We start from the raw sequence: 21,846 nt of genomic DNA on the forward strand, positions 1-21,846 counted from the left end.
AGTATTCCACTAAAAGCCACACATTGTGAACTATTATATTTTATAATTCAACCTTTTGCGATAGTTCTGCTCACGTTCTCAGCCTTAAGTCCTGTTTGCCGATATCTCATTCAAGTGGCAACTCCGCAGCAACAGCTGTTTCGCCTCAAGAATTAGTGGTATTTTGCATCGCTTTGGACACACTGATTGATCGGTGTTTTTATTTTTATTTTGGTTTGGCTTATCTAATAATTTAATAACACATTAATGCAGCCATTTATTGTCATTCGCAACTACACGCAAGATGACGAGCTCAAGTGCCAGGAGCTGGTGCGGGACTACATCATGTCGTTCTCGAACAAATCCTTTTTTGTCTATTGCTTCCGAGAGGTAAGATGTCTTAGGATGTGGATTCCCCAACTCCTGGAACTGATTGTGTACCACCTGTTTTCAGATCACCCTGCAGTTTATAGTCATCACCTGGGCCATATTCTTCATATTTCTGGGAGTGCCCCTCCTGTTCTGCGCACTCACTGTGCCCGCTTGCATATTTTGCCTCTTTACTGGCACCTACTTCTCCTTTTACTCCAAGGCAGTGGAGCTGATGAGGGTAAATGTGAAGGCATCCCTAGCAAAGGATCTCAAACTAAGAACGTTCACTTTCCAGACCAAACCATCGCAATCTTTGGTGGCCGAGTGCTACGAACCCTTCATTTTCCGCTGCTCACCAAAGGAAGCCAGCTACCAAATATTTACCGAGAACTGTCCATACGAGGAGGCATATACGAGGAAATTTCGCCGCAGGATTGTGGCTGCCATTAGTGTGAAGAACCACCACGCCGTGTACAATGCTGCATGGATCTATCGCTTTGCCATCGATCCCAATTACCCGTGCCAGACGATCATGGAGCCCATGATAAAAATGGTGGTCAAGAACTGTATTAGCGGCGGCTACGCCTCTCTGGAGTGCACCATCTCCGAATGGCAGGAAAGTGAGCGTGATTTTTATGACGATTTCGGTTTCGTTACGAGGCAGATCTACCACAAAAAGATCATCGGCAGCAGTTTGGCAGTGATGAAAACCCAGCTGACCTATGGGTTACGAACCGATGGAGCTTTGCACAAGCAAAACTAGTGCGATACCAATGGTGCAATATAGATAGATAGATAGATTCCGCGGAATCTAGTTCAATATTTACGTATTTATTCTGTGAACTTTACATTCCAGTCACATATTGCGTCCCGAACTCAAATCACACCGAAATAAGCCCTTGATGGCTCTTCTCTGATTCAACAAGCAAAGTCAGTTTGCCTGATATTTAGTAAGCTTATACTCCATAAACATTCCTGTATGCAGAAAGACTTTAGCCGTTGTCGGCTCGACGAAGAGTATATTCCGTCTAGGACTAGGAAACTTTATAATCTCCACACACGAAGTTTTAATAATTGTAAACACGTTGACACTGCTTTTGTCCTGTTTTATTATCTCTGGTTTATTCTTTGACATATTCTATTTAAATAAATAAAATATTTAGTAATAAATAAAATTTGCATAATGATTTAGCGTAAATTTGATGCCACACATCTAACGTTTCGCATTTTGCTGTGTGATTCTGCTGTAGGTACATTAATTTCATATTCTTTGATGCATTTCTCGGTTACATGGTTGAATTAAAGTGTAATTTAGAAAAAAGAGTCCAGTTTATGTTTGCGTTTAAATTGCCTTTGCACTGCGTATAAAAAGCCTTCATGCCGGACATGCAATGTTTAACTAATTTCATATATCTGTATACACTTCGTTTTTATTGGGATCTTCTGTTCCTTTCATATAGTTCTCAGTTACAATTTTTGCGTTAGCGCAACTAATTCTTAAAAAAATAAACAGGAGCGGCCGGCTAGTTGCTCCGCACTGTAAATGTAACTATGTATTTAAATTTAGTTTAGTTGGTTTCACTTGCATCAACTATTTAAAGCGTGTTTCAAAACTGGCTGTGAAATTAGCATAGTTTCCCGTTTCGTTTTCATTTTATATTGATTCTCATATCTCCTCCTCCCACATGTGTAATAGCCATCTGCTGTTAAGGTAAATTGAATTCTTTTGGTTTCGTCGCAAACAGCCTCCTCCTCCTCCTCAAACTCCTCCACTTGGGTTGCCTATCCTCGCCTGCTGCATCTTCCACTTGCCTCCTAGAAGAGCTTCACCCGCCGCTTCAGCTCGTTGCGTCGCCACTGGGGAAGTCGGTAGAACTCCGACCTGGCGCACTGCAAGATGTGCTCGAACTCGATGTCCGACAGATGGCGCTGTGGTGATGCAGTGTTCATTAGCTTTCTAGTTGTTAGGATGGCTTAGAAACTTACCTCTAGATTACAGCGATCTACGTCCGAGGGCAGACGGTAGTTTGTGATTAGCAGTAGGTGATAGGGATAGATCTTGGCCGGCTCGTGCACCAGCATCGAATGGGACATGTTGGGCAGACTGCGCCGGATGAGTCCGGCCTGCGGATAGTGGTAGGAGAGTGCTCCTGAGTAAGTGCTCGAGGCGGGCAGGTCGCCGCCCATCAGAGCTCGCCTATCGCCCTCGGTGATCGAGTCCACAGATGCTGCCGGAGAATCATATTATCATATCATATTATCCAAGAAATATTTAACTCACCTTCCGATTTGCCGCAGCTCAGATCTGTGCTGTGGGTCTTGTCGCCCAGTCCTCCATAAGAGAAGTCCTATTGTCGAAAAGGGCAGGGATTACTATGTGATTCAATCGTGTATGAGGACATGCAATAGTAAGAAACCAAAAACCAGTGCAAAGTTTTACAGGTGATGCCAACGGGCATCCAAACACAAGACAGGGACTCAAAGGACTCTACGGCATAGCAACAACAAAAGCGGTCTTACAGTGGCACCATGCATCGTGGCCGCAGCGGATGTGGTGGAGCTGAATGTGTGGGAGCGAGGTGCTAGCCCGTATCCTGGCTTGGGCACATGGCGCAGCGCACTCACCACTGGCAGATGTAGATGTGGATGTACATGTTGATGGTGTTCAAGTGGTGTTGATGTTCATGATGCAAATGTACGAGTTTCAGTTGGTTAAGTGTGGATGGGTGTTAGTTTGGGGGCATTTGTGGGTGGGTGTCAGGGCAACAATAGCATACACATAGATGTTTGGGGTAGCAGAGGGTGGGTGGGTTTGGGTGGTATTAGGACACACAATGAAGCAGCAGACCAACCAGTTGAGACATATGCGAAACAGTTGTTAGTTCATCCAGGTGAGCAACCCAGTGGCGGCATTGGAAAGTGAGAGAAAGACAAACAAATACCGTCGTAACTATTTTGGGATTACATATAAGCGGATAGTTTCGAGTGGTAGTGGGTAAGCTATAAGCTACATAACCGACAGCCCGCCACCAAGGATCTAATCTGATCAGATCGGATCGGATCTGATCTGAGCAACAGGCAGCACTTACGGAGCTGTAGCCATTGCGTATATAGGGCAGAGTCGTCGTTTTGAATCCGTATCCGGGCTTGGGCGGCGATCGGTAGGAATGTATGGCTATAAACGTAAGTGGGCTATATATAATATCGGTATCGAATCGCTGTTCGCCTGAAAATCGAAACTAGGACTATGCTCTCTAGAGGATTACCATTGTAGCTGGGCGCGTTTCCCAGCGATTTGCCAAGCGAGCCCCGGTAGCTGGTGGAGCGATCGAACATCTCGTCCTCGTAGAAGGGCTTCTGGTGGTCCAGATTGCGCGAGGGCGAGGCTCCAATGGGCGATTCGTATCTGTAATATCAAGATGGCATAGATTAGTATAGAATCTAATATCATTGATAACCAACTATAACCTACAAGCAAGTAAAATCTATTGCAGTATATCTGAAATGGTCTTGCATATTGCTCATGCCATCTTAAGTGATTGCTATCTTATCGTTCTACATTTCAAAACAAATAATAATAGATTCCGTCAAGAACAAAATTCATACCTCAACTTGTAGAGTGGCTCCTTGGAAGCGGAGGGCGTCCTGGAGGCGTTGCGCGGATCCAGGTTGTTCTGCTTCCACTTCCTGTACTTGGCGTGCTCCTTGAGGTCCTTGGCGATCGCCGAGCCGATGCCCGAGTTGAGCTTTTCCAGCTGCTCGGCTTCGCGTTGAAGGCGTCTTTTGTGTTGGGAAGAGACTTAATAGGATCGGAAGATGCGCATCGGAGATACCAATACTCACTGCTGCTCCTCGCCATTCTTGACCTTGCCATTCTGCTTGCCATTCTCCACATTCTCGTCCTCATCATCGGAGGCGGGCACGCCCTTGTAGGTATCACTGTACCGCCGCCGGCGCTCCGGATCTGTGTAGGGATACGGCGGAGCGGGGAAGTCATCCCGCTCGATTTTGGGCTGCTCACCTGGCGGCGGCTTCTTGGCGGCCGGATAGTGCGACAGCTCAATGGGCTCCTCGTTGTTCATGCCCGGACTCTTGGGACGCGGCGTCTCCGAGCGGATGGCGTCTACGAGGACCTTCATGGCGCTGCGTGTCCGCGAGTGGGGACGCGACGGCGGACGGCTTCCGGCCACGGATCCCGCATTGCTGGCGGTGGTCGCGTATGAGGAGGGCCGGTGGAAGTGCGGCGACAGCGGCGTCTTGTCATACGGATCGATCGGCTTGCGCAGATAGTGCGGCGCATCCGTCAGATAGCTGTAGGTGTAGATGCGCGAGATGTCCTCGGCATTGGGTCGCCCGTACTCCCGGAGTATCAGACCCGGACTCACCGTTCGATAGTGCTGCAAGACAAGTCGGATTAGTTCTTGGGCCTCTCTTGAAATGAGATGTACATGCAGTGCCGTGTGTTTTACTTTTGGGTTTTAGTATTTTCAAAAATGGAGGGCATATGAAATCATAAAGTAAATAAAAAATCATAAAACAAACCTTGCGGCTAGAGGAATAAAGTGAACCATTAAAACTCGGTGTTCTGGAGCGGATGTACTGAAAACGAACGGAAAAATAAAAACGCAAGCTCAAAACAACTAAAATGCAAGTAACTGAAACTATAAAATCATAAGTGCTGTGTGTGTGGGTGCAGGGGGTGGTAAAATAAAGATGGGTGATATTTCAGGGTCCCCAAATGAATATAAATATGGGGAGGTCCAAAATATCACCCATTCTAGAATGAAATTTGCTTTTGAGTGAGTGTGCCTTTCGTGAATTTTGCAGCATTCAAATTAGTTGCAAGCTCAGCAGCCTCTTTAAACTGGAGATTGTGTTGGATACTCGAGGAGTATCTCAGTAGCATCGGTCATCTTGTGGTGACCCGACTACCTACCATCTCGCTAAGGGCACTGGAGCTCATCCGGTCGCATTCAGTGTCTGTGAAGTTGCCATTGGAGGCACCGCCGACCACCGAGGTAGTGCCTCCGCCGCCGTTCAAGATAATGCCGGACTCCGAGGGACCGGGACCGCATCGCGGATGCCAGATGGCGCTGCCCTGCAGGTACATCTCCTCGCCGTCGCCAAAGGGATCGCCGCACTTTGTGCAGCGGGCACAGGTCGGATGGAAGTGGTGGTTGTCGCCCGCCTGGAGCACCTTGCCGCTGATGAAGCGGCTGCAGTAGGCGCACTTCACCCCGAATCCCTTCTGGTAGCACTTCTCGCAGTACGGCACCGCGTCCTTGCCCATGTACTCGCCATTGAGCACCGCCTGGCAGGCCTTGCACCGGAAACAGGACACATGCCACTGCCGATCCAGCGCCACCAGGGCCTGGCCCTCCTTCAGCAGCTCGCCGCAGCCGGCACAGTCATTGGGATCGTAGTCCTCCTTCAGGTGCGCCTTGTGCGAGATCACCCCGCCGTGCTGCTGGTGGGCGGTGGCCCTCGTTGGACTCTCCGCCGGAGGAGCTGGCGAGGAGACGCCACCGCTCGTCGCCTGGCGACTGGGCGACACTGGAGCACCCGTGACGCACTGCTCGCAAAGCACCTCCTTTCCGGTGTTGGTCACCTGTGAGGACACATAGATGTGGGATTAGTATCTCATCACTTGATTTGTGGCGGCTGGAACTCACCTTGCTGCCCGACTTGAAGGGCTGCTTGCACTTGGAGCAGGTGAAGCACTTCTGGTGATAGGTCTTGCCCATGGTGCTGACCACCTCGCCCTCCACATACTGCTGGCAATTCGCGCACTTGGTGCCGTACAGCCGCTGGTAGTCCGGTATGCAGTAGTAGGCGTTGTCCTTTGTGAAGAATCCGCCGGTGGCCAGCGACTTCTTGCACTGGCAGCACTGGAAGCAGGCCTTGTGGAAGTGGTTGTCCGCCACGCGGAGCACCTCGCCGGAGCACTTTTTCGTGCACTTCGCACAGTAGATTTTTTGTTTACCTGTTTTCCAAGGAGAGGGGGGAGAAAATGAAGGGAAATCTGCGGTTAGTAGAGCCTGACAGTCGCCTGTTCTTCCACACCATTCATTCAATCAGTGCTATCGCCGGATTACGTATACGCAGTGTTGCGCTGATGTCATATGCATGTGATGCGATAATGCCCCCAACCTTGCCCCGTTTTACCGAGCTCAGTTCGAAGCTCCGTTCCCAATGTGCGAGGGTACATCGGTCTGGTCTTGTCTGTTTCTGTTTCTGTTTCTGTTTGTGGATGTTTTTGCACGGATATATGTATTAATATATACATCTTTATATCTCGTATATTGTATATCGTATGTCGCGAGATTCGTTTCATGTGTGTTTCCCCTGTGTCACACTTGTGTGTCTAGGTAAGTACTTTTATTGACAGTCTCAACCAGGCCAACTGTTCTACACACCCCGACATGCCCGTAAGTCGTTCAGTTCGTAGGCGTCTTATGCGTCGTGACTCATGGGCTGGCAAGCCATTAATCTTATCATTGATAAGGCCAAGGGCAGATATTTTCCTTATATAAAGACAGCACACACACACGCACACAACGTGACCATTAATGTACACAAGTGTGGAACAGGTTAAATAGATCTGACATGGAACCCCCGTTTTGCATATGTCCATGGGCATGTGTACATGTGTATATAGTGTGGGAAATATCCCAGCCAACTGCAAATAAGCAGCAAGGTGGAGATAACAAGCACTGCATTCATCACGAATTACCAGGAATTCGAAGGGGGTCAAAACTGCAACCCTTTGAGAATCGCTGGAGGTAAAGCGACTCCTGGGGAGTCTTCCCAGCCGTATCTTATGTTTCACCTGGGCACTTGTATCACCTGTTAAATCAATAAGCTGGCGGGACTCAAACATTTGCTATATGATAACTCGTATCTTTCTTTTATATTATTTGAAAAGCGATATATGTAATTAGCTGGTTCAGAAGCTCTATGTTCTCATTTAGGGAGTGCAGTTCGTAGGGGAACCCATTTGGAACTTGGAGCTCGGAACCATGACGGCTGAACGCATCGAAACTAATTGCTGGCCATGACTGATGTGCTGATCTGTTCCGGCGGCTTTCTTCTCCTCCGCCGGAGGCAGTCGGCAGAAGTCTGCGGTTGATTAAATAGACGGCGGAACATCCCAACCACATCCCAAGCAGGAATGGCTGAAAGCAGCCGCTTGCAGTGCATAACACGAGTATGGATAGTATAGATATATGTGCATATATATGGATAAATATGTATGTATATACATAAGAGCGACCGCATTATAGCGCGCTGTCTGAACATTTTGCTCCATCTCACTGCTGTTTTTTCAGGCCTTTTGGATTCTTTGTTTTTCCACAGCTCAGTCTGCAGTTGTGGCCTCTTCGTTTTTGGGCTGTTTCCGAAATAGAAATTTTTGATAAGGTTTATGAGTGCCGTTTTAAAATAGTGACGTATGTCTGCGCTATAATGGTATCAGCCATTATCGTGCACTAAATTGTTTATAGCATTCTCCTAATGTTTCTAATATTGGGAGAACTAATCAGGAAATTTGAATTTTGAGAACTAGAGTGTAAAGTTGCTTTCTAATCTCAGCAAAAAACGTATGAGCTTCATTTCGAAGTAGTTTCAAATGTGGCGAGTGATAAGAAGAAACATAGAAATGATGTATAAATTATATATGTTCTTTCCACTGTTTATTTTGAATTTAAAACCAATACCACTTGATATACACGATCGCTTTGCCAAGCCAATCTACCAAGTTACCAACACAGCGAAATTGCGAATATAGTATATACACAAATTCAAGAATGAATATTTATTTGTGCGGTGACGCCACCGAAATTTTTCACAGTCGGCGGTCCAGTTGGAATGACAGACGACCTGATAATACAAACGCAGATACAGATACACCGGCTCAGCCACAGATACAGATACAGCTACAGATACGGGGATACATGTGTATTGTGTTCGACAGAGAGCGAGCGGGCTTTCGTCACCAACTTGGACTTCCGTCCTACAATTTGTTTAAAGTTCGTGTACGTGCCTGGCCAGTTTTAATTAATTTCATTATGTTTCGCTGACTGTCTGCCTTGTTTATTATGCAATCACACACATTTTTCCACAATTTGCATATTGATTTTGGCGTTTTGTTTATTGGCTTTTCAGCGCTTTTTCCCCGCTCCATTAGCGACCGCCCGTTAATTGACAAACAAAACCAGCGAAATTACATTTTCATGCAACAGAGAGCCGGCAAAACGGCGACGGCAACGGCGACTTTGCCTCATCCTCATCCAAGTTAGTACAATAAAAGTTTGAGCGCACATTTTCAGTGCTTTTTTTATTGTAATTGCGCAGAGCGATTTTAGTGACGATGATGTCATATGGTCGGCAATGTGGAGCTGCGGAGTTGTGCGACTGCCAGTATTTGCCACAACAGTGGACCGCAAACAAACTGGTTGGGCTGCTCGCATTTGAAATACAAACAAACAATCCGAAAATTGGGTACGAAAACATATACTACTATACCCCAGAGTATATAATAAAAAACCCGTCCGACTGCGGCTGCCAGGGGGCAAGTCCAAGGTTACAGTCGCACTCGCGAACCAGACCCCATCGATTCGATGTGGAGGGGTCAAGCTGCAGGGCAGCGAAAATATTTTAATTAATTTCAGCCGCGCCCAAAAAGCCACAACGACCCTAACCTTAAACGAGCAGATCGCAGCTAAACCTTAAAGCAAAAAGAGGGCAATAAACCTGCACGCAGAAAAACCTTTCGAAACTGCGGTGTATTGGAAAATGTTTATGTTTTCAATGTACTATTACTGTACAATGTACATTACTGTATTACATTACATTTTATGTATTTTATGTGAGGAACATATCTTCTGTACACCTAACGCATAAACATTATTTTTCCGGTGCACGGAAAATCGAATCGGAAAAGTGGCGTGAAATGAAGGCAAGCGGAGGGAGAAGCGACCTTCGTCACTAGCACGACATGCAGCACCCAGGCGGAGCAAGTGCGTCAAATCCTTGACTGACTGCGCGCAGGATAATGTCGAGGACAATGCAGGTCAAGGCGACGGGCGGAAGCAGGTGAAACGCCACTAAATGGCAGCTGGCTGGCAGACAATAAATAAGAACGAAAGCAAACATCGCTCTCTTGTGCATTCGCATTCCACGCCCACATTTCACCCACGACGAATGGTTCTGTTTGTACGCACAAACATTTCTAGTTTGGAGGAGCAACAACATAATATACACAAGCGATTCCGATTTGGCAAGGCAAATCAACAGTGGCGGCCACCTAAATAGGGAGCATGCCTGTGTACCTAAGTGGCTTAGTCCCGAATGTAAACATTGATTTATTAAATACGTTCACGAGTGGAAAACTTATATTTGTTTGGCAAAACAACTTGTTTAGTAAATATTAAACACACTCTTCATTTGCAATGTATCTGAGATCTGTGGTTGGAATTTCTTGGCCGCTGGTGTTCACAAATACGCGTTGGTTTCTTTCACGAATTACGAATTACTCATCCAATTCAAAATGCTTGGCAAGTGTTTTTTTTTTCGTTTTTTTATGCTGTGCTACCTGACGCACATGTATTTATATTTAAGCACACCAAAAGTTTAGAGTTTTCGGTGCTTCGGTCGATTTGAAAGTACTTCCTGTATGCTTATTAGACGAAAAGTGAAAAGAGCACCCCACACACACACACACACACACACAAGCACAAGTGCAGCTGATGACGCTGCAGCTACGAAAATAGCATTCAATTAGACAAGTGAAGGGGTTGGGGGCTGTAGAGGGGGAAAATAAGGAAAATGAGTGAAGGGGGAGGGGGATTGGAGCACGACACAAGAGGAGATGCCACTTTCTATGCAAGTGCTCTGACCTATATAACCCCGCCTGGGAAACGCCAACGAAACACCAATGGAACACCATGAGATGCACGGCGGAGACGAACAAATCAACGGCGAAATAAATGAGAAAAATTCCACTAAATGAATGAGGGGCTGGTGGGTGGCTAGTGGACGGGGATTGGGAACTTGGGGCTGGGGACTTGGGGCAATGGGAAATGGGACTCGTCGTTCGCCCCTTTCGCTTTCATTTGAGCACGGGCACAGCGGCATCGCAGTGAAACGAAAAAGGAAACCCAGTGGAAGTCAATGCTCTTGTCATGAGTTCATGTCGAGCAGTTGCTGCCGCCTTTGCCGGAGACGGAGATTCGGATGGCTATTGTTAAGCCTTTTGCGGCGGGCGACTCCACGTTATGGGGTCCACATCGACGACCACTTCCACGTCCCCGTCCACATCCACATACACTGCCATATCCATATCCACATCCCCATCCTCAACAAGTCCAAGTCAATTAGGCATTTTAGGCACGCATGCAACTACTTGTAGACGGGATGAATAATGCACTCGGAGAAATGGCCATTCCAGTATCCATTCCAGTAGTGCAAACATATTCCATCCAAAAAGGAATGTGTATTCCATAGATGGTAGATTCGTTGCAATATGAGGAAAATATATTGTCAATCTAAATATATCCTAACATCATATGTATTTCACTTCTATTTCGATTGTTTTAGTAATATTTGAGTAAGCCATGAAGTGATTTTTATCAATTTGAAATCGGCTAATGCCTCAAAAAATGGGCAAAAAGATGCAATGGACAAGATTTAACTAGGGATACGATTTCTGCGATCTGCGAGGTAATAGTCTTGGTAATTTTTCTTTCCCACACAAAAACGAACCCCTTTTTTTAGGGCAGTGTATGTATATGAACTCAATTAGGGCCAGTAGCGGAGTAGCCAAGTAATTAATCATTGACAACACAAGTACAAGTCTCGAATAGCGGTATATGAAAGCCCTTTGCAGCGGCAACTCGAGAATGGAAGGCGGAAAATGTAGGAATCCGATGCCAAAAGGCAGGCCCATATTCCCCTTCCCATTTCCATTCTCATTCACATGCACATTCACATGCACATGCACATCGAACGGTTGGCAGGTTTACAGGTTTACGGGCTATTCGAGAGCCGCTCTCACGGCGGGACGCCCTAACGGTATCGTGTGTAATTGCAGTTGCACAAGCACTTTGAGGTTTATTCGGTCAGGTTTTCAGCTGCCTCCACCCCACCGATATCGCCCCGTTTCAGGCCGAAAAGCCAACAAAAAAACGTTAAGAAGTAAAAAGGTAAAGAAGCGAACACGAAACATGTTCTTACAACAACACTGACGTCATCCCAGCTGAGAAATTAAAATAGGGAGTGGACGTGGACTACAATCATATGCGAGTGGGGCCGTGTTGATGAGAGAGAGAGCGAGCGCGAGGGAGGAGATGGGCGATCCGACTCTCAGCTGGCCCGTATTGATTGATGATGACCCACCGGCAGTGGGTGAGGAAGGGGGACGGGGAACGTGCGAGAGACCACCTGAGCTACTATCCCTCTCCCTCTGCCCCTCGCCCAGTGAACCACTCCTACGATACGATAAGGCCGATAATGCCATAATGCTGCTATCGCACCACCCACCACCCCCTTTCGATAACTTTGCGCAGACACACACACACCTCAATCAACGAGAGAGAGTATCTGTGTTTGTCGGCAGATAACTTACCCATGGCGAGGTACTATATACTGCTGTGCTCTTCGCTTTTTCGCCTGCAAAACGGGGGAGGGAATCACGCACACTAGAACAGAGAGACACACACGGGGAAAGCACAAATACTCGCGCACAGGTCACCACTACTTCCTCTTCACTTCACTAACAAAAATTTTTCTTCTGCTTAGATTTTTTCTATTTGTATCTTTCGCCGTATGCATTCGCAATCTGCGTAGCACGATTGTTAGACTGTGAGCGTGTGTGAGTCTGGATGGGAGTGTGGTTAATAATGCGTTTGCAGCTCAAATGACTAAAGTGCGATTTGCGTTTGGTGTGGTCTTGCAATTTCAATTTGCCGACAAAGATCACAGCGGAAAATGGTGGCCTTTTTGAAATGCCTAAAAAGTCAGATTCTCAAATCGGAGCTGCGACCAGCAAAAAAACACCGCACCGCACCAGCAACGAAACCGAAACCGACGGCAGCAAAAATACGACTAAGTATCTGAGAGATGCGGTTCGGACGATAACGATTACATGCTAGAGTTGCGCAGTTCGAAATCGAACTAGCTCGATAACTCGCCTTAGGGATCTGCGATTAAGAGAAAATTAAATTACAAAGAGCATTAATTTCGCAATGTGAATTCTCATTCTCGAGAAAAAAAGAGAAAAAAAAAACGCGAAGTGTGATGAGCTTGGAGAGGTGGGAGACTCGGCTATGAAGAGCATGTCATGTTAGTGATGACACCGTTCGTGCCGCAGTACCGTTAAATGCTGCTATAAATTTGGTATTCTTTAAAAATATGAATAGGCAATTACATAAATGAATATGATTATAAAATAATACATGTAAATTTATATATAAAGAAATATCTACTAGTATAACTAGTTTGAGTAATGAAATTGGAAGATTATTAAAATAAATTCTAATTGATTTCGTTTCCGTTTAAATCTTTACTTAAAACTTTTATTTAAATAAGTGATTTCCTTTTTATGCGTTTTGCGTGTACATTTGCACAATAAGCTTTCTTAGAAGGTAATAATAATAATAATAATAATTGTAATAACATTACTAACAAAAATAATAATGAGATAAAATTCCATTTATAATACAGTTAGAATAAAATTCATTATGTTATTGGCCCTTTGTTCAACTGTCTAGAACCATAGGATTTCTATATATATGTTATATAATTATATATATATATTATATTTGTAGGCATGAATGTATAATGATTCATAATAATTCCAAAAAGTGTTTTAAAAACTATCAATAAACATTTCAATGACGCTTTCATATTCACCCGCAGCATAATTATGTTGTGTGTTCGCCACCCAATTAAAATTTAATAGTACATTGAGATTTGCAATATTTTAAGCCCGGAGTTTAGGGTATTCGTGGGTATTCACATTAACTACCGCGTACATAGGTGTACAAATTCCACCGCTTAAATCCTCATCTGCCTTTCGTACACGTAATCATTTAATGGATTGTTTCACATGTGAGTGTAATTAGATCTACCAGTGTAGTGTATAGCTTCAATTTCGTTTACTATGTGGTCTACATTGCCTCGACGACCCAGTGTGAATAAATTTGACTAAAATCAACGAACGTTGAATTGGGAACGGATATGATATACATACGTCGATCAATCTATTTTCGTACTTTGCTGCTTAACCTTTAGTTTGCTTTCAATTTAGTTACAACTACAACTTTCAACTGCTTGCATATATGCATATGTATTCTCTATAGTTTTTCTTTAGCTAACTGCGAGTGCAAGAGTGTAGGATCTGCACTTGTTATTCCTGTCTCAAAATCTGCTAACAATCGCCAAAAGTACAAAATAAGGATATTGAATTCTATGCACAGCTATCTAATCTGAAGCTGGGTGACGGATCTGCCGCATCTACTCCTCATCCGAGTCGCCATCACTGGAGTAGTGTGTGATTTGAGGGCGACGAATGAAAGGCGCCGTTATCACTTGTCTGCGAGCAAGTTCACAGGGTTAGTTAGTATGTCTGGAAGGAGAGCAAGTCATACTTACGCAATGCGGCGGTAGTGATTCAGCCACTCCTCCAGCATCTGGGCGACCAGCAAGGGACGCTTGCTTAGCTTTTGTTGCGCCACCAGCAGGCCGCCATCAGTCACGCACACGTCCAGCCATTGACGCATCATCGACTCCTCGTTGCCAACCTGCAAGTAGGGAACGGAAATGTCTCTGCTCACAATGTTCCATATGATATTAAAATAAACTCTCACCTCCGATTGTGTAAGGAAATGTATGGGCAAAAGTTTCAGCTCGCAGTCCATAAGTGGGAGGTAGGTTACGTCCTCCACATCGTCACGCCGCCCATCGATGCGAGTGAATGGCTCCATGGGCACCAGGGCGCTGAAATGGCCGCGTGTGTAGCCCAGTGCTATCGGTGACTTTGTGCAAAAGTTTTGATCCCAGAACAAAGGCAAGTAGACACCTAAAAACAAGCCAATTTAATTGATGCAAATCAGGGAAGTTGAAAAACAATAGCTACCTTCGAAACGCGCATATCCAATGTCCTCGCCACGAAAACTCTTGACGTACTTTACGCCGTACACGATGATCGGTCGCCGAAGGATGTGCGCCAGCGCAAAGATGTGCAGTTGCTCCAGCGACGAGCCGGGCTGGCTGGCCAATGACAGTAGTGTACTCCAGTCCTCCTCGAACTGGGAGTCCTCCAGCGTAAAGTGCAGCATCGAAGCTTGCAGCATCTCGTACTCTTTCCAGCGAGTAAAGAAACTACAATAAAATACGAGTAATTTTAAAAACTGACGATATTTCAAACAAAAGCGTTTAACTTACACGTGTCCGCACTGGTGCAGTGTGTCGGCGAGTGCCCGCCTCAGGATATTGTCACGATCGAAGACGCCCCAGGTGGCTTGCATGGCCGAGTCCAGCAGGCAGTCGCCCGCACTGCGGTTCCACAGGACGAACATCCGAGAGCTGAGGCGAGCAGTGATCTCCAGCGACCAATTCAAGGCCGGCGGCGGCGTCTCCAGCTGTTTCTGCGCGTCGCGGTCGAGCAGCTCGTCGTAAAGCTGCTCCTGTATGGGGATCGGCAGCTCCTCAATCTCGGCGGGGAGGGCGAAGGTGGCGTGCTTTTGCACATAGTGGCAGGGGAGACCGGACTTGCGCAAGCGCAGGGTATTGGCAAAGTGGCGTCGAATGTCGGCTGCCAAGTCGGGAGCCACGTAGGACGGCACGCGCTTGATGCCCGGCCCCGAACCGGAGATCTGGGCCAGCAGCATCGGCAGCATCTCCTCGCGATGAAAACGAATGGCCAGATGAATCAGGGTGTGGCCGACGTCGAAGGCCGAGTTGCGGTTGAGGGCGGCAATCTCGGTGCTGGTCAACGAACGGGCTGGATTGCCACCGCAGGAGAGGTACGCCTCCACAGCGCTGTAGTTGTTCTCCACGACGCCCAGGCAGGCGTTCAGCCACTGCCAGTCCACCTGTCGTCGGATTTGACGCTGGCGGCGCTCCTGCCGCTCTTGCAGCGTATCACAGTTGTTGATGGTTTCCGAGGAACCTGGAGAAAGATTATTGATTAGCCATACCCAGAGAAATCACATCATAAACTCTTACCCAGTTGGTAGATGTGCTTCTTATTGAACGAGTTATTGACGCTGACGGTATCCACGTTTGGCTGCTGCGGTTGCTGCTGATTCTCCTCCTGGCTGTTTAGGCTGGATGAGGCGTGCAAGTCGTTCTGCGACCCACTAATCTCCCGCTCCCTCGTCTTGCCACACATGGAGCACTTGATGCTCCGCGGCCAGTTTTCGTAAGTGCACGACTAAGAAAAATGCTAGCTTTGAATACAACTGGGGGGATAAGTTGGTCTATGGGCACATACGTTACACGCCCACTTGGCCACATAGCACTGCTTCTGCTGCTGCGGCGGGACGGCGGCGGAGGATGAGGATTCCCGATGTTGCTGCGGCTGCAGCTGAAGCTGCATCTGCTGCTGATGGACAGGCTGACGGTGCTGGGACTGCGACTGGTTGTGGGATGCATTGGCGAGATTGTTCAGATGCGTGGCATCGTCGATGCCAGGACTAAGGCTCAAGCGATTGGAGGCCGTGGCTCCGATGAGCTGACCTGGCTTATGGGCCAGGTTTTCCTCCGAGCCGCTGATGCGAAGGGCTTGCAGTGCCTCCCCTGCACGATCAGCGTCTGCCTCGTTATCCATGTCCTGGTTGCCACGCTCTATGGCCTCGCCGCCGCGCTTCGTGCAGCACTGGACGCACCGCAAGCTGCGCGGCCAGTTGAGATAGGTGCACACCTTGCAGGGCCATTTTTCGCTGTCCGCCACGTTGCTCTGCCGTGCCTGGCTCTGCGGCTGGAGCGAGTAGCACGTGGACGAGGGTGTGGGCGACATTACGGCCACTTCCACGGCAGCCGCCTCCTCCGCAACGGTGCAGCTTTCCTGGGCTGGACTCAGACTGCAAGAGAGTGTGTTATTAGCAATTATTAGCAATTGTGGTTCACAGATTGACTCGGTTGTCTCACCGGAAGATGTCCTCGTTGAGCAGCGGCTTGGACGCCTGGCACATGGTGCATTTCAGCGAGGATGGGTAGTTCTCGTAGGTGCAAATTTCACATTTCCATTTCTGCGCATCGTCTTTGGTATCGCACATCGTTTTGTGCGCGGAGCCGGCCAATGCAGTTGCTCTGCCGATGAGAAGGGATCATACGTTGAATTTATGATATAGGATATACGTTTCTCGCCCAGTGAGGGGATCCCATAAAATGTTTGCAAGTGCTTTTCTTTTCGCTAGTCAAATCCACCTGTCTGCCTTTTTCACTTCAAAATTCTTGAATTTCTGAACACCATTCAGCCTTAGATAATCATTTTAGTTGAAGTTGGTAGAAGATGTAAAGAGTTTGATCAATAATGTATAGCTATGTATGTTGATTTTAGTCGGAAAAGAAATGTGAGCTGATGCGATGTTGCCATCAAAAGATAAAGATTATCTGAAAACTAATATTGGATTTGTAAGTACGCAGGCAAATTTACAATTTGGAGGACATTTCAATTTACCTTGACTTATTTCGCAAAGTATAAAGACTCAATCACTAACTAGTTGTGTGTCAACGAAAGAAATTTATCTTCCAGCGAAACTTCTAAGCAACTATTCCATGAAGGGTGTCTCCATCTTCGGTGGGCGAATCCGCCACTTCCGACTCGTTAATAAGGTCAAACAACGGTTAGCAAGGCAGAAGCCGTGTCCTTGACCCTGAGACATAATTCGCAGATACATCCACGGATATGTACTTCTGCCTTGGCTCCGTTTCCATTTCCCCCACTGGCGTCACAGTCAGCCTTCGGGTTCTCGGTCCCTGGGATTGCATTGGAATGGATTGGATGGCATGGCATGGGATTGGGATGGTATGGGATTGGATAGGGCCTGGTATGGGTAGTGGTGGTGATGGTAGTGGTGCTGGGTGCTACTGCTGGGTCGCTTGCAATTGTTTGTTGCCATTATAATTTGCTTGTGTGTATGTATGGCATGTGTCGCGTGCGATGTACGTATGCATGCACGTATGTACACTGGTATGTCAGTTTTCGCGCTAGTTTCTTATTGGGATTCGCCCAGTGCCATCCCATCCCATCCATCCCACAAACGTCCCCCCGCCACCCCCATCACTTCGACGTCTTCCCCACAGTACCTGGCGCAGAAAATCGCAAGGCCTTTTGCAGCAGTCCCAGAAAACGCGACTGCGACCGCGACTACGACTACGACCACGACAGCGATTCGCTTCGATTTGATTTGATTCGAATCGAGTCGAGTCGATTTAAATATATAACAATCACAATATAGGGCCCGCGAGTACAGCTATAGTGGCTATAAGGTCTATTTGCTATTAGCGCCGTCGGCCACCCGCGCCCGCAGCAGCGACACTATATCGACGTCGAACCAATATTGCCAGTAATGAGCGCTGGCAGCAGGCAGGAAAATCACAATCACAATTACAAAACAAAGGCGATGTGAAAACTTTCACTCGATTTTCAGTTTGGGGATTTTTCTGTCTTGCTTTCCTGCTTAATTTTCAGCTGTGCTCGCTTAAGGGGCGCGAAACGAAACTGCCCGCATACACTCACGGCGACAGACACACGCACGGCGGATCGTAGTGCAAGGAATTTGGAATTTGGATTATTTGGAAACAGCTAATTATTTATTTTTTACATTATTGCGAGGCCAATCATCTGGTTCTCTGTCCGCCTATCGACAACTATCGGTTCTCCGTCCCTGGCGGGCAGTGTTGGGAAATGTCACGGTTTGCTGGTGTGGGACGAGTTTACCCTCACCCCAGCCAAGTTTCACACCTATGCACTGCTATTTTTTGACATGTTTTAGAGAGCGAGCTATGGTCATACTAGTGAATAACATGGCGGGAGCTGTACACGAATTTCATTTGGTAAACAAATTGTATTTATAAAATGGTAAGAACACGGCCGGTGCCGTGTGCTAAGTCGCCTGATGTAAGCACCGCAACAAAACGCGCACCAGGGCGTCCCAAGAAACTGTCGATCGAATCTATATTGATCACAACGATACGCAAACCCGGGCGTCCCAAAAAATTGCCTATCGGAGCTGATTTAACCACAACGAAGCGAAAACCCGGACGTCCTAAGAAACTGGAGATCGGAGTTGATTTGACCACAACAAAACGCTCACCCGGACGGCCTAAGAAACTGGAGATCGGAGCTGATTTGACCACAACAAAACGTTCACCCGGACGTCCCAAGAAACTATCAAACGAAGATATTGTGACTGCCTTAACCGAGCCGGAGTGTCGCATAAGAAAATGCGTGGTAAAATTAAAACGCTGTAAGGTACAAGAGGGTGGCGCACCCGAATATTCTGGAAATGATGCGCCTGATGGGGATGCTAGCACTTTTGAACCGGCTCGCAACTCGACGATGTACGTTCCTCCGAAGGTACAGAAATCAACGATACCCCCAGTTATCAAGAAGAAGGTGCCAGGTAAGAAGTTTTCACCAGCCGAATGAGACAGTTTTATTGAAGATTAAAAGTACTTGCAGGTCCCAAAACATCACCATGTCGACAAGGCATAGAGAGTACGAGCCCTAGTGGACCAGCAGCAAAGACGTCGCCCAAAAAACCATCTCGCTTCTTTCACAGAGATCAGGCTTCAGCCAGAACACGATCATCGGTGACCCGCAACGTTTTCGAGTTTCTCTCGCAGTCCCAGAGCGATGATGAAAATGACAGGGCGGATCCCGCGGCAGACATTATTAAGCGGATGGTTAAAGCTGGAAAGGCCTGCGTTATGGTGAGGTCAACCAAAAACGGCAAAACAAGAGCCAAGAGAACAGCGAAGAAGGTCCGCCCTGTAGGTAAGCGAAGACAGATTTCGACAAAAGATATGGAGCCCGAGCCAGTAAAGGTTGCCTCCAAGCCCATAGAACCGCGCCTTCAAAAGCCATCACGCGCCTTGTCGACCATTTTCGAGCCCGAGGAAGATTCTAGCAACGATTCTGAGCCGGGGTACGTGCAGCCCATGGAAATGCCTGTCCAGGTGCATGTCGAGCCGAGTACTTCCAAGCAAGCGCACGACGGAGCCTACAGTAATTTGGCCCGATCTGTAATGCTTAATCAGACTCAGGCGCAAAATTCTTTGACATCCCCAGACAGACGTCGAGAGCTTATTAACAAGGCACGACAGTTGGTTAGCACGCCGCTGAATCGCAAGGCTCCTCCGGTGGCAGAAGTTAGTGCTTCCACCGCTGCATTATCGCCTATTGTCCGCCAGTCTTCCAATGCTGTTGGCACGGCAGGAGGGGCATCCCCCTGGCGCGTTTCCGACGAGTCCCCATTGCCAAATACGTTCATGTTTGGTTTCAACACCTCCCAGATGCCGTCGTACTCCAGTGATCCCGTGCAGCGGCGGCATGTCTATGTGCCAGATTTAGCAGCAGAGCAATCGGAGAACATCCCTCATGAGGAATCCATTTGTCCGCCTTTGCACGAGCAAAGTCATGACTCAAATGCAAACGACTCAAATGAGGAGAATCAGCCCCCTCCCACAATTAACACATCAGTGTCGATCAATGACCGGGAAAACGCAGAGAATGCGGAGAACTTTGTGCACCTGCCGAATCCTCGGAGAACGCTGCAGAAACGGACGCCTTTTAAGGATATTAACATTCTAGAAGTAGTGACACTGCCCCCTTGGAAGAAGAATGTGCCAGCCACTATTTCAAAAGAAATCACTCCTACGAGGGTGGCCGCTCATCCAATTGCGGCTTCATCACCAGCGCCGCGCAGTCAAACGCGAGTGAATCTCTTTGGTTTTGACGAAGCTTTGGCATGTGAAGATTTACCTAGAAAAACAACTACTCCCTCAAAAGGTATTCCTCCCACAAGTGTGTCCTTTAACCGAGAAGTGACTTCGGCTTTAGCTAATCGTAGTCAAGCGGATATAAATACTTCCGGATGTCACGAAATATTGTCCTGTGAAAATATACCTGAAGAGAGTACGAAGACACGAAAGTCACCTTCACGAAATCTCTTTGGATTTGATGAGTTTATCACCGAAAGCGAAGATGCGCCAGCCAATTCCAAGGCGTTGAGTCAAAACGTGAGTCTGCATGATAAGCTGCATCGCCTGGCAGAGCTGCGACCCAGAGATGGGGAGCTTCCACAAGTATCATCCACCCCGAATCGTTCCGATTATCTGGGTGTGCATTCGAAGCAAATGGATATCAGAGACGTGTTTTGCTCCACTATGATTGCGCTGCCCCCAGCGGTAAAACGAAAAGCTGCTGCACTGGCTGCGCGGGAATCGATGGGATTGTTTAGGGTTGACCAGGACGAGCCGGAGCAATCATTTGCCGAAAAGGTACGAATTATTTATAAGGAAGCTCCGGCTAAGCGTTGGGTAAGCGTCGACACTGTAAACAGTGAGTGTAGACACTGACCTTTCAGCGCTAGATTAATTTAAAACTGACACGTTAACGTTTTAGTTGAGCAAACAGGGCCGCAAAGATTTAAGCTTATCTTTGAACGGTAGTAAGCCGCTCGCACAAAATAAATTTAAGTCGTAAGTCGGTAGTTTTATGGTTACACATTCGAAATGCCTTATTTTGACAAACAGTGCCTAATTGCTTTACAAATTCCACCTTTTCTAGCAACCCAGACGAACTTATGTTAAGGAGCGACCCCAGCGTAAGCGGAAGAAGCGAGTGCAGATATTGTACATCGAGAGTGACAGTGAGGACGAGAACGAGCAGGACTCGCACGACAAAAGCTTAGATTCTCCGCAGAAGAAGCAGCATCGCGCTAAACGACCACGCAGAGACATCGAGCATGAGGCTAAGTTGCAGCATTTTGTCACCAGTTTTAACAAGCAATGTGAGGAAGTAGAAAAGTTCCCAGTGATCATTGAATAATCGCATTGCCTGTTTATTATTATCATTTTTTTGTTTTGTCTTGTGGGGGAAGTAGTCTTTTTTATTTTAATGTGATTTCGTTTTTATGTATTATGTGTGGTAACTTATTATTTTATGTGGAAATATAGGAAAATTGCGTTTCCTCGAATATGTATGAGGACAACAGTCTAAAACGTGTCGCCGTATAAATTAACTAATCAAGTGTCCGCAATGCACTTAATGCAATCCTAGATTTAACTACGCATGTATTTTTACTATCAAAAGCTTGGATTATGTACAGCTTTGAAGTTTTTGTATTATGCTCTATAATTATATATTAAATTAAATAAATGAAAAACCTAAAAATTTATAATCGTCGTGTTTCTTTGCCATTTGCATTATTTGTGAGTGCAAACTCTCAAATGAAAAGGGGGAAATTAGTTAGTCACGCCCATTTC

At 46.9% G+C, this 21,846-nt stretch overlaps 4 protein-coding genes, 1 long non-coding RNA gene and 1 other non-coding gene across 12 annotated transcripts; 4 read left to right on the top strand and 2 right to left on the bottom strand.

Moving 5' to 3' along the window:
- Positions 1 to 153: 153 nt before the first annotated feature.
- On the top strand, positions 154 to 1,521 carry LOC6536406. The gene is made up of 3 exons (XM_002096952.3): positions 154 to 369; positions 434 to 589; positions 647 to 1,521. The coding sequence occupies exons 1-3, from the start codon at positions 247 to 249 to the stop codon at positions 1,112 to 1,114; spliced, it is 747 nt and encodes a 248-aa protein (XP_002096988.1). The 5' UTR covers positions 154 to 246; the 3' UTR covers positions 1,115 to 1,521.
- On the bottom strand, positions 1,444 to 12,109 carry LOC6536407 (actin-binding LIM protein 2). Of its 6 annotated transcripts, none has more exons than XM_039376637.2 (11): positions 11,975 to 12,109; positions 6,024 to 6,334; positions 5,288 to 5,959; positions 4,894 to 4,950; positions 4,195 to 4,748; positions 3,958 to 4,131; positions 3,618 to 3,757; positions 2,872 to 2,978; positions 2,633 to 2,699; positions 2,338 to 2,579; positions 1,444 to 2,280 (listed from the first exon to the last, which is right to left on the bottom strand). In XM_039376637.2, the coding sequence occupies exons 1-11, from the start codon at positions 11,976 to 11,978 to the stop codon at positions 2,167 to 2,169; spliced, it is 2,442 nt and encodes an 813-aa protein (XP_039232571.1). In that variant the 5' UTR covers positions 11,979 to 12,109; the 3' UTR covers positions 1,444 to 2,166. The 6 variants fall into 6 exon arrangements, with proteins under 6 accessions (XP_039232571.1, XP_039232568.1, XP_002096989.2 ...); XM_039376634.2 differs by lacking the exon at positions 11,975 to 12,109 and adding an exon at positions 6,517 to 6,710; XM_002096953.3 differs by lacking the exons at positions 2,872 to 2,978; positions 11,975 to 12,109 and adding exons at positions 3,441 to 3,526; positions 6,517 to 6,706.
- Positions 6,811 to 10,910, top strand: LOC120322012. The gene is made up of 2 exons (XR_005561753.1): positions 6,811 to 7,601; positions 7,680 to 10,910. It is a non-coding gene; the product is annotated as an uncharacterized LOC120322012 (long non-coding RNA).
- LOC6536409 (ubiquitin thioesterase trabid) lies at positions 11,971 to 18,232 on the bottom strand. 2 transcript variants are annotated; one of them, XM_002096955.4, is made up of 9 exons: positions 18,095 to 18,232; positions 16,501 to 16,662; positions 15,845 to 16,433; positions 15,577 to 15,784; positions 14,794 to 15,520; positions 14,486 to 14,730; positions 14,217 to 14,428; positions 14,002 to 14,150; positions 11,971 to 13,942 (listed from the first exon to the last, which is right to left on the bottom strand). In XM_002096955.4, the coding sequence occupies exons 2-9, from the start codon at positions 16,626 to 16,628 to the stop codon at positions 13,864 to 13,866; spliced, it is 2,337 nt and encodes a 778-aa protein (XP_002096991.1). In that variant the 5' UTR covers positions 16,629 to 16,662; positions 18,095 to 18,232; the 3' UTR covers positions 11,971 to 13,863. The 2 variants fall into 2 exon arrangements, with proteins under 2 accessions (XP_002096991.1, XP_015047736.1); XM_015192250.3 differs by lacking the exon at positions 18,095 to 18,232 and adding an exon at positions 17,662 to 17,794.
- Positions 18,233 to 18,381: 149 nt separating this feature from the next.
- Positions 18,382 to 21,434, top strand: LOC6536410 (protein dalmatian). Its single transcript, XM_002096956.4, has 3 exons — positions 18,382 to 18,980; positions 19,040 to 20,859; positions 21,149 to 21,434. Exons 1-3 carry the CDS (start codon positions 18,434 to 18,436, stop codon positions 21,407 to 21,409), a joined length of 2,628 nt encoding a protein of 875 aa, XP_002096992.2. The 5' UTR covers positions 18,382 to 18,433; the 3' UTR covers positions 21,410 to 21,434.
- Positions 20,889 to 21,047, top strand: LOC120322051. Its single transcript, XR_005561876.1, has one exon.
- Positions 21,435 to 21,846: the final 412 nt, after the last annotated feature.

This window comes from Drosophila yakuba, chromosome 3R, assembly GCF_016746365.2.
Source record: "Drosophila yakuba strain Tai18E2 chromosome 3R, Prin_Dyak_Tai18E2_2.1, whole genome shotgun sequence".
Lineage (NCBI taxonomy): Eukaryota > Metazoa > Arthropoda > Insecta > Diptera > Drosophilidae > Drosophila > Drosophila yakuba.

Coding starts and splice junctions, on each gene's coding strand:
- LOC6536406 (XM_002096952.3), top strand. CDS start 247: ATGCAGCCATTTATTGTCATTCGCAACTACACGCAAGATGACGAGCTC. Junction 370..433: donor TTGTCTATTGCTTCCGAGAG/GTAAGATGTCTT, acceptor ACCTGTTTTCAG/ATCACCCTGCAGTTTATAGT. Junction 590..646: donor AGGCAGTGGAGCTGATGAGG/GTAAATGTGAAG, acceptor TTCACTTTCCAG/ACCAAACCATCGCAATCTTT.
- LOC6536407 (XM_039376634.2), bottom strand. CDS start 6,685: ATGAAACGAATCTCGCGACATACGATATACAATATACGAGATATAAAG. Junction 3,758..3,957: donor GAGCCACTCTACAAGTTGAG/GTATGAATTTTG, acceptor TTGATATTACAG/ATACGAATCGCCCATTGGAG. Junction 2,979..3,617: donor AAACGCGCCCAGCTACAATG/GTAATCCTCTAG, acceptor TACATCTGCCAG/TGGTGAGTGCGCTGCGCCAT.
- LOC6536409 (XM_002096955.4), bottom strand. CDS start 16,628: ATGTGCGATACCAAAGACGATGCGCAGAAATGGAAATGTGAAATTTGC. Junction 15,521..15,576: donor GAAGCACATCTACCAACTGG/GTAAGAGTTTAT, acceptor ATCTTTCTCCAG/GTTCCTCGGAAACCATCAAC. Junction 14,429..14,485: donor TGGATATGCGCGTTTCGAAG/GTAGCTATTGTT, acceptor GCTTGTTTTTAG/GTGTCTACTTGCCTTTGTTC.
- LOC6536410 (XM_002096956.4), top strand. CDS start 18,434: ATGGTAAGAACACGGCCGGTGCCGTGTGCTAAGTCGCCTGATGTAAGC. Junction 18,981..19,039: donor TATCAAGAAGAAGGTGCCAG/GTAAGAAGTTTT, acceptor AAGTACTTGCAG/GTCCCAAAACATCACCATGT. Junction 20,860..21,148: donor AGCAATCATTTGCCGAAAAG/GTACGAATTATT, acceptor CACCTTTTCTAG/CAACCCAGACGAACTTATGT.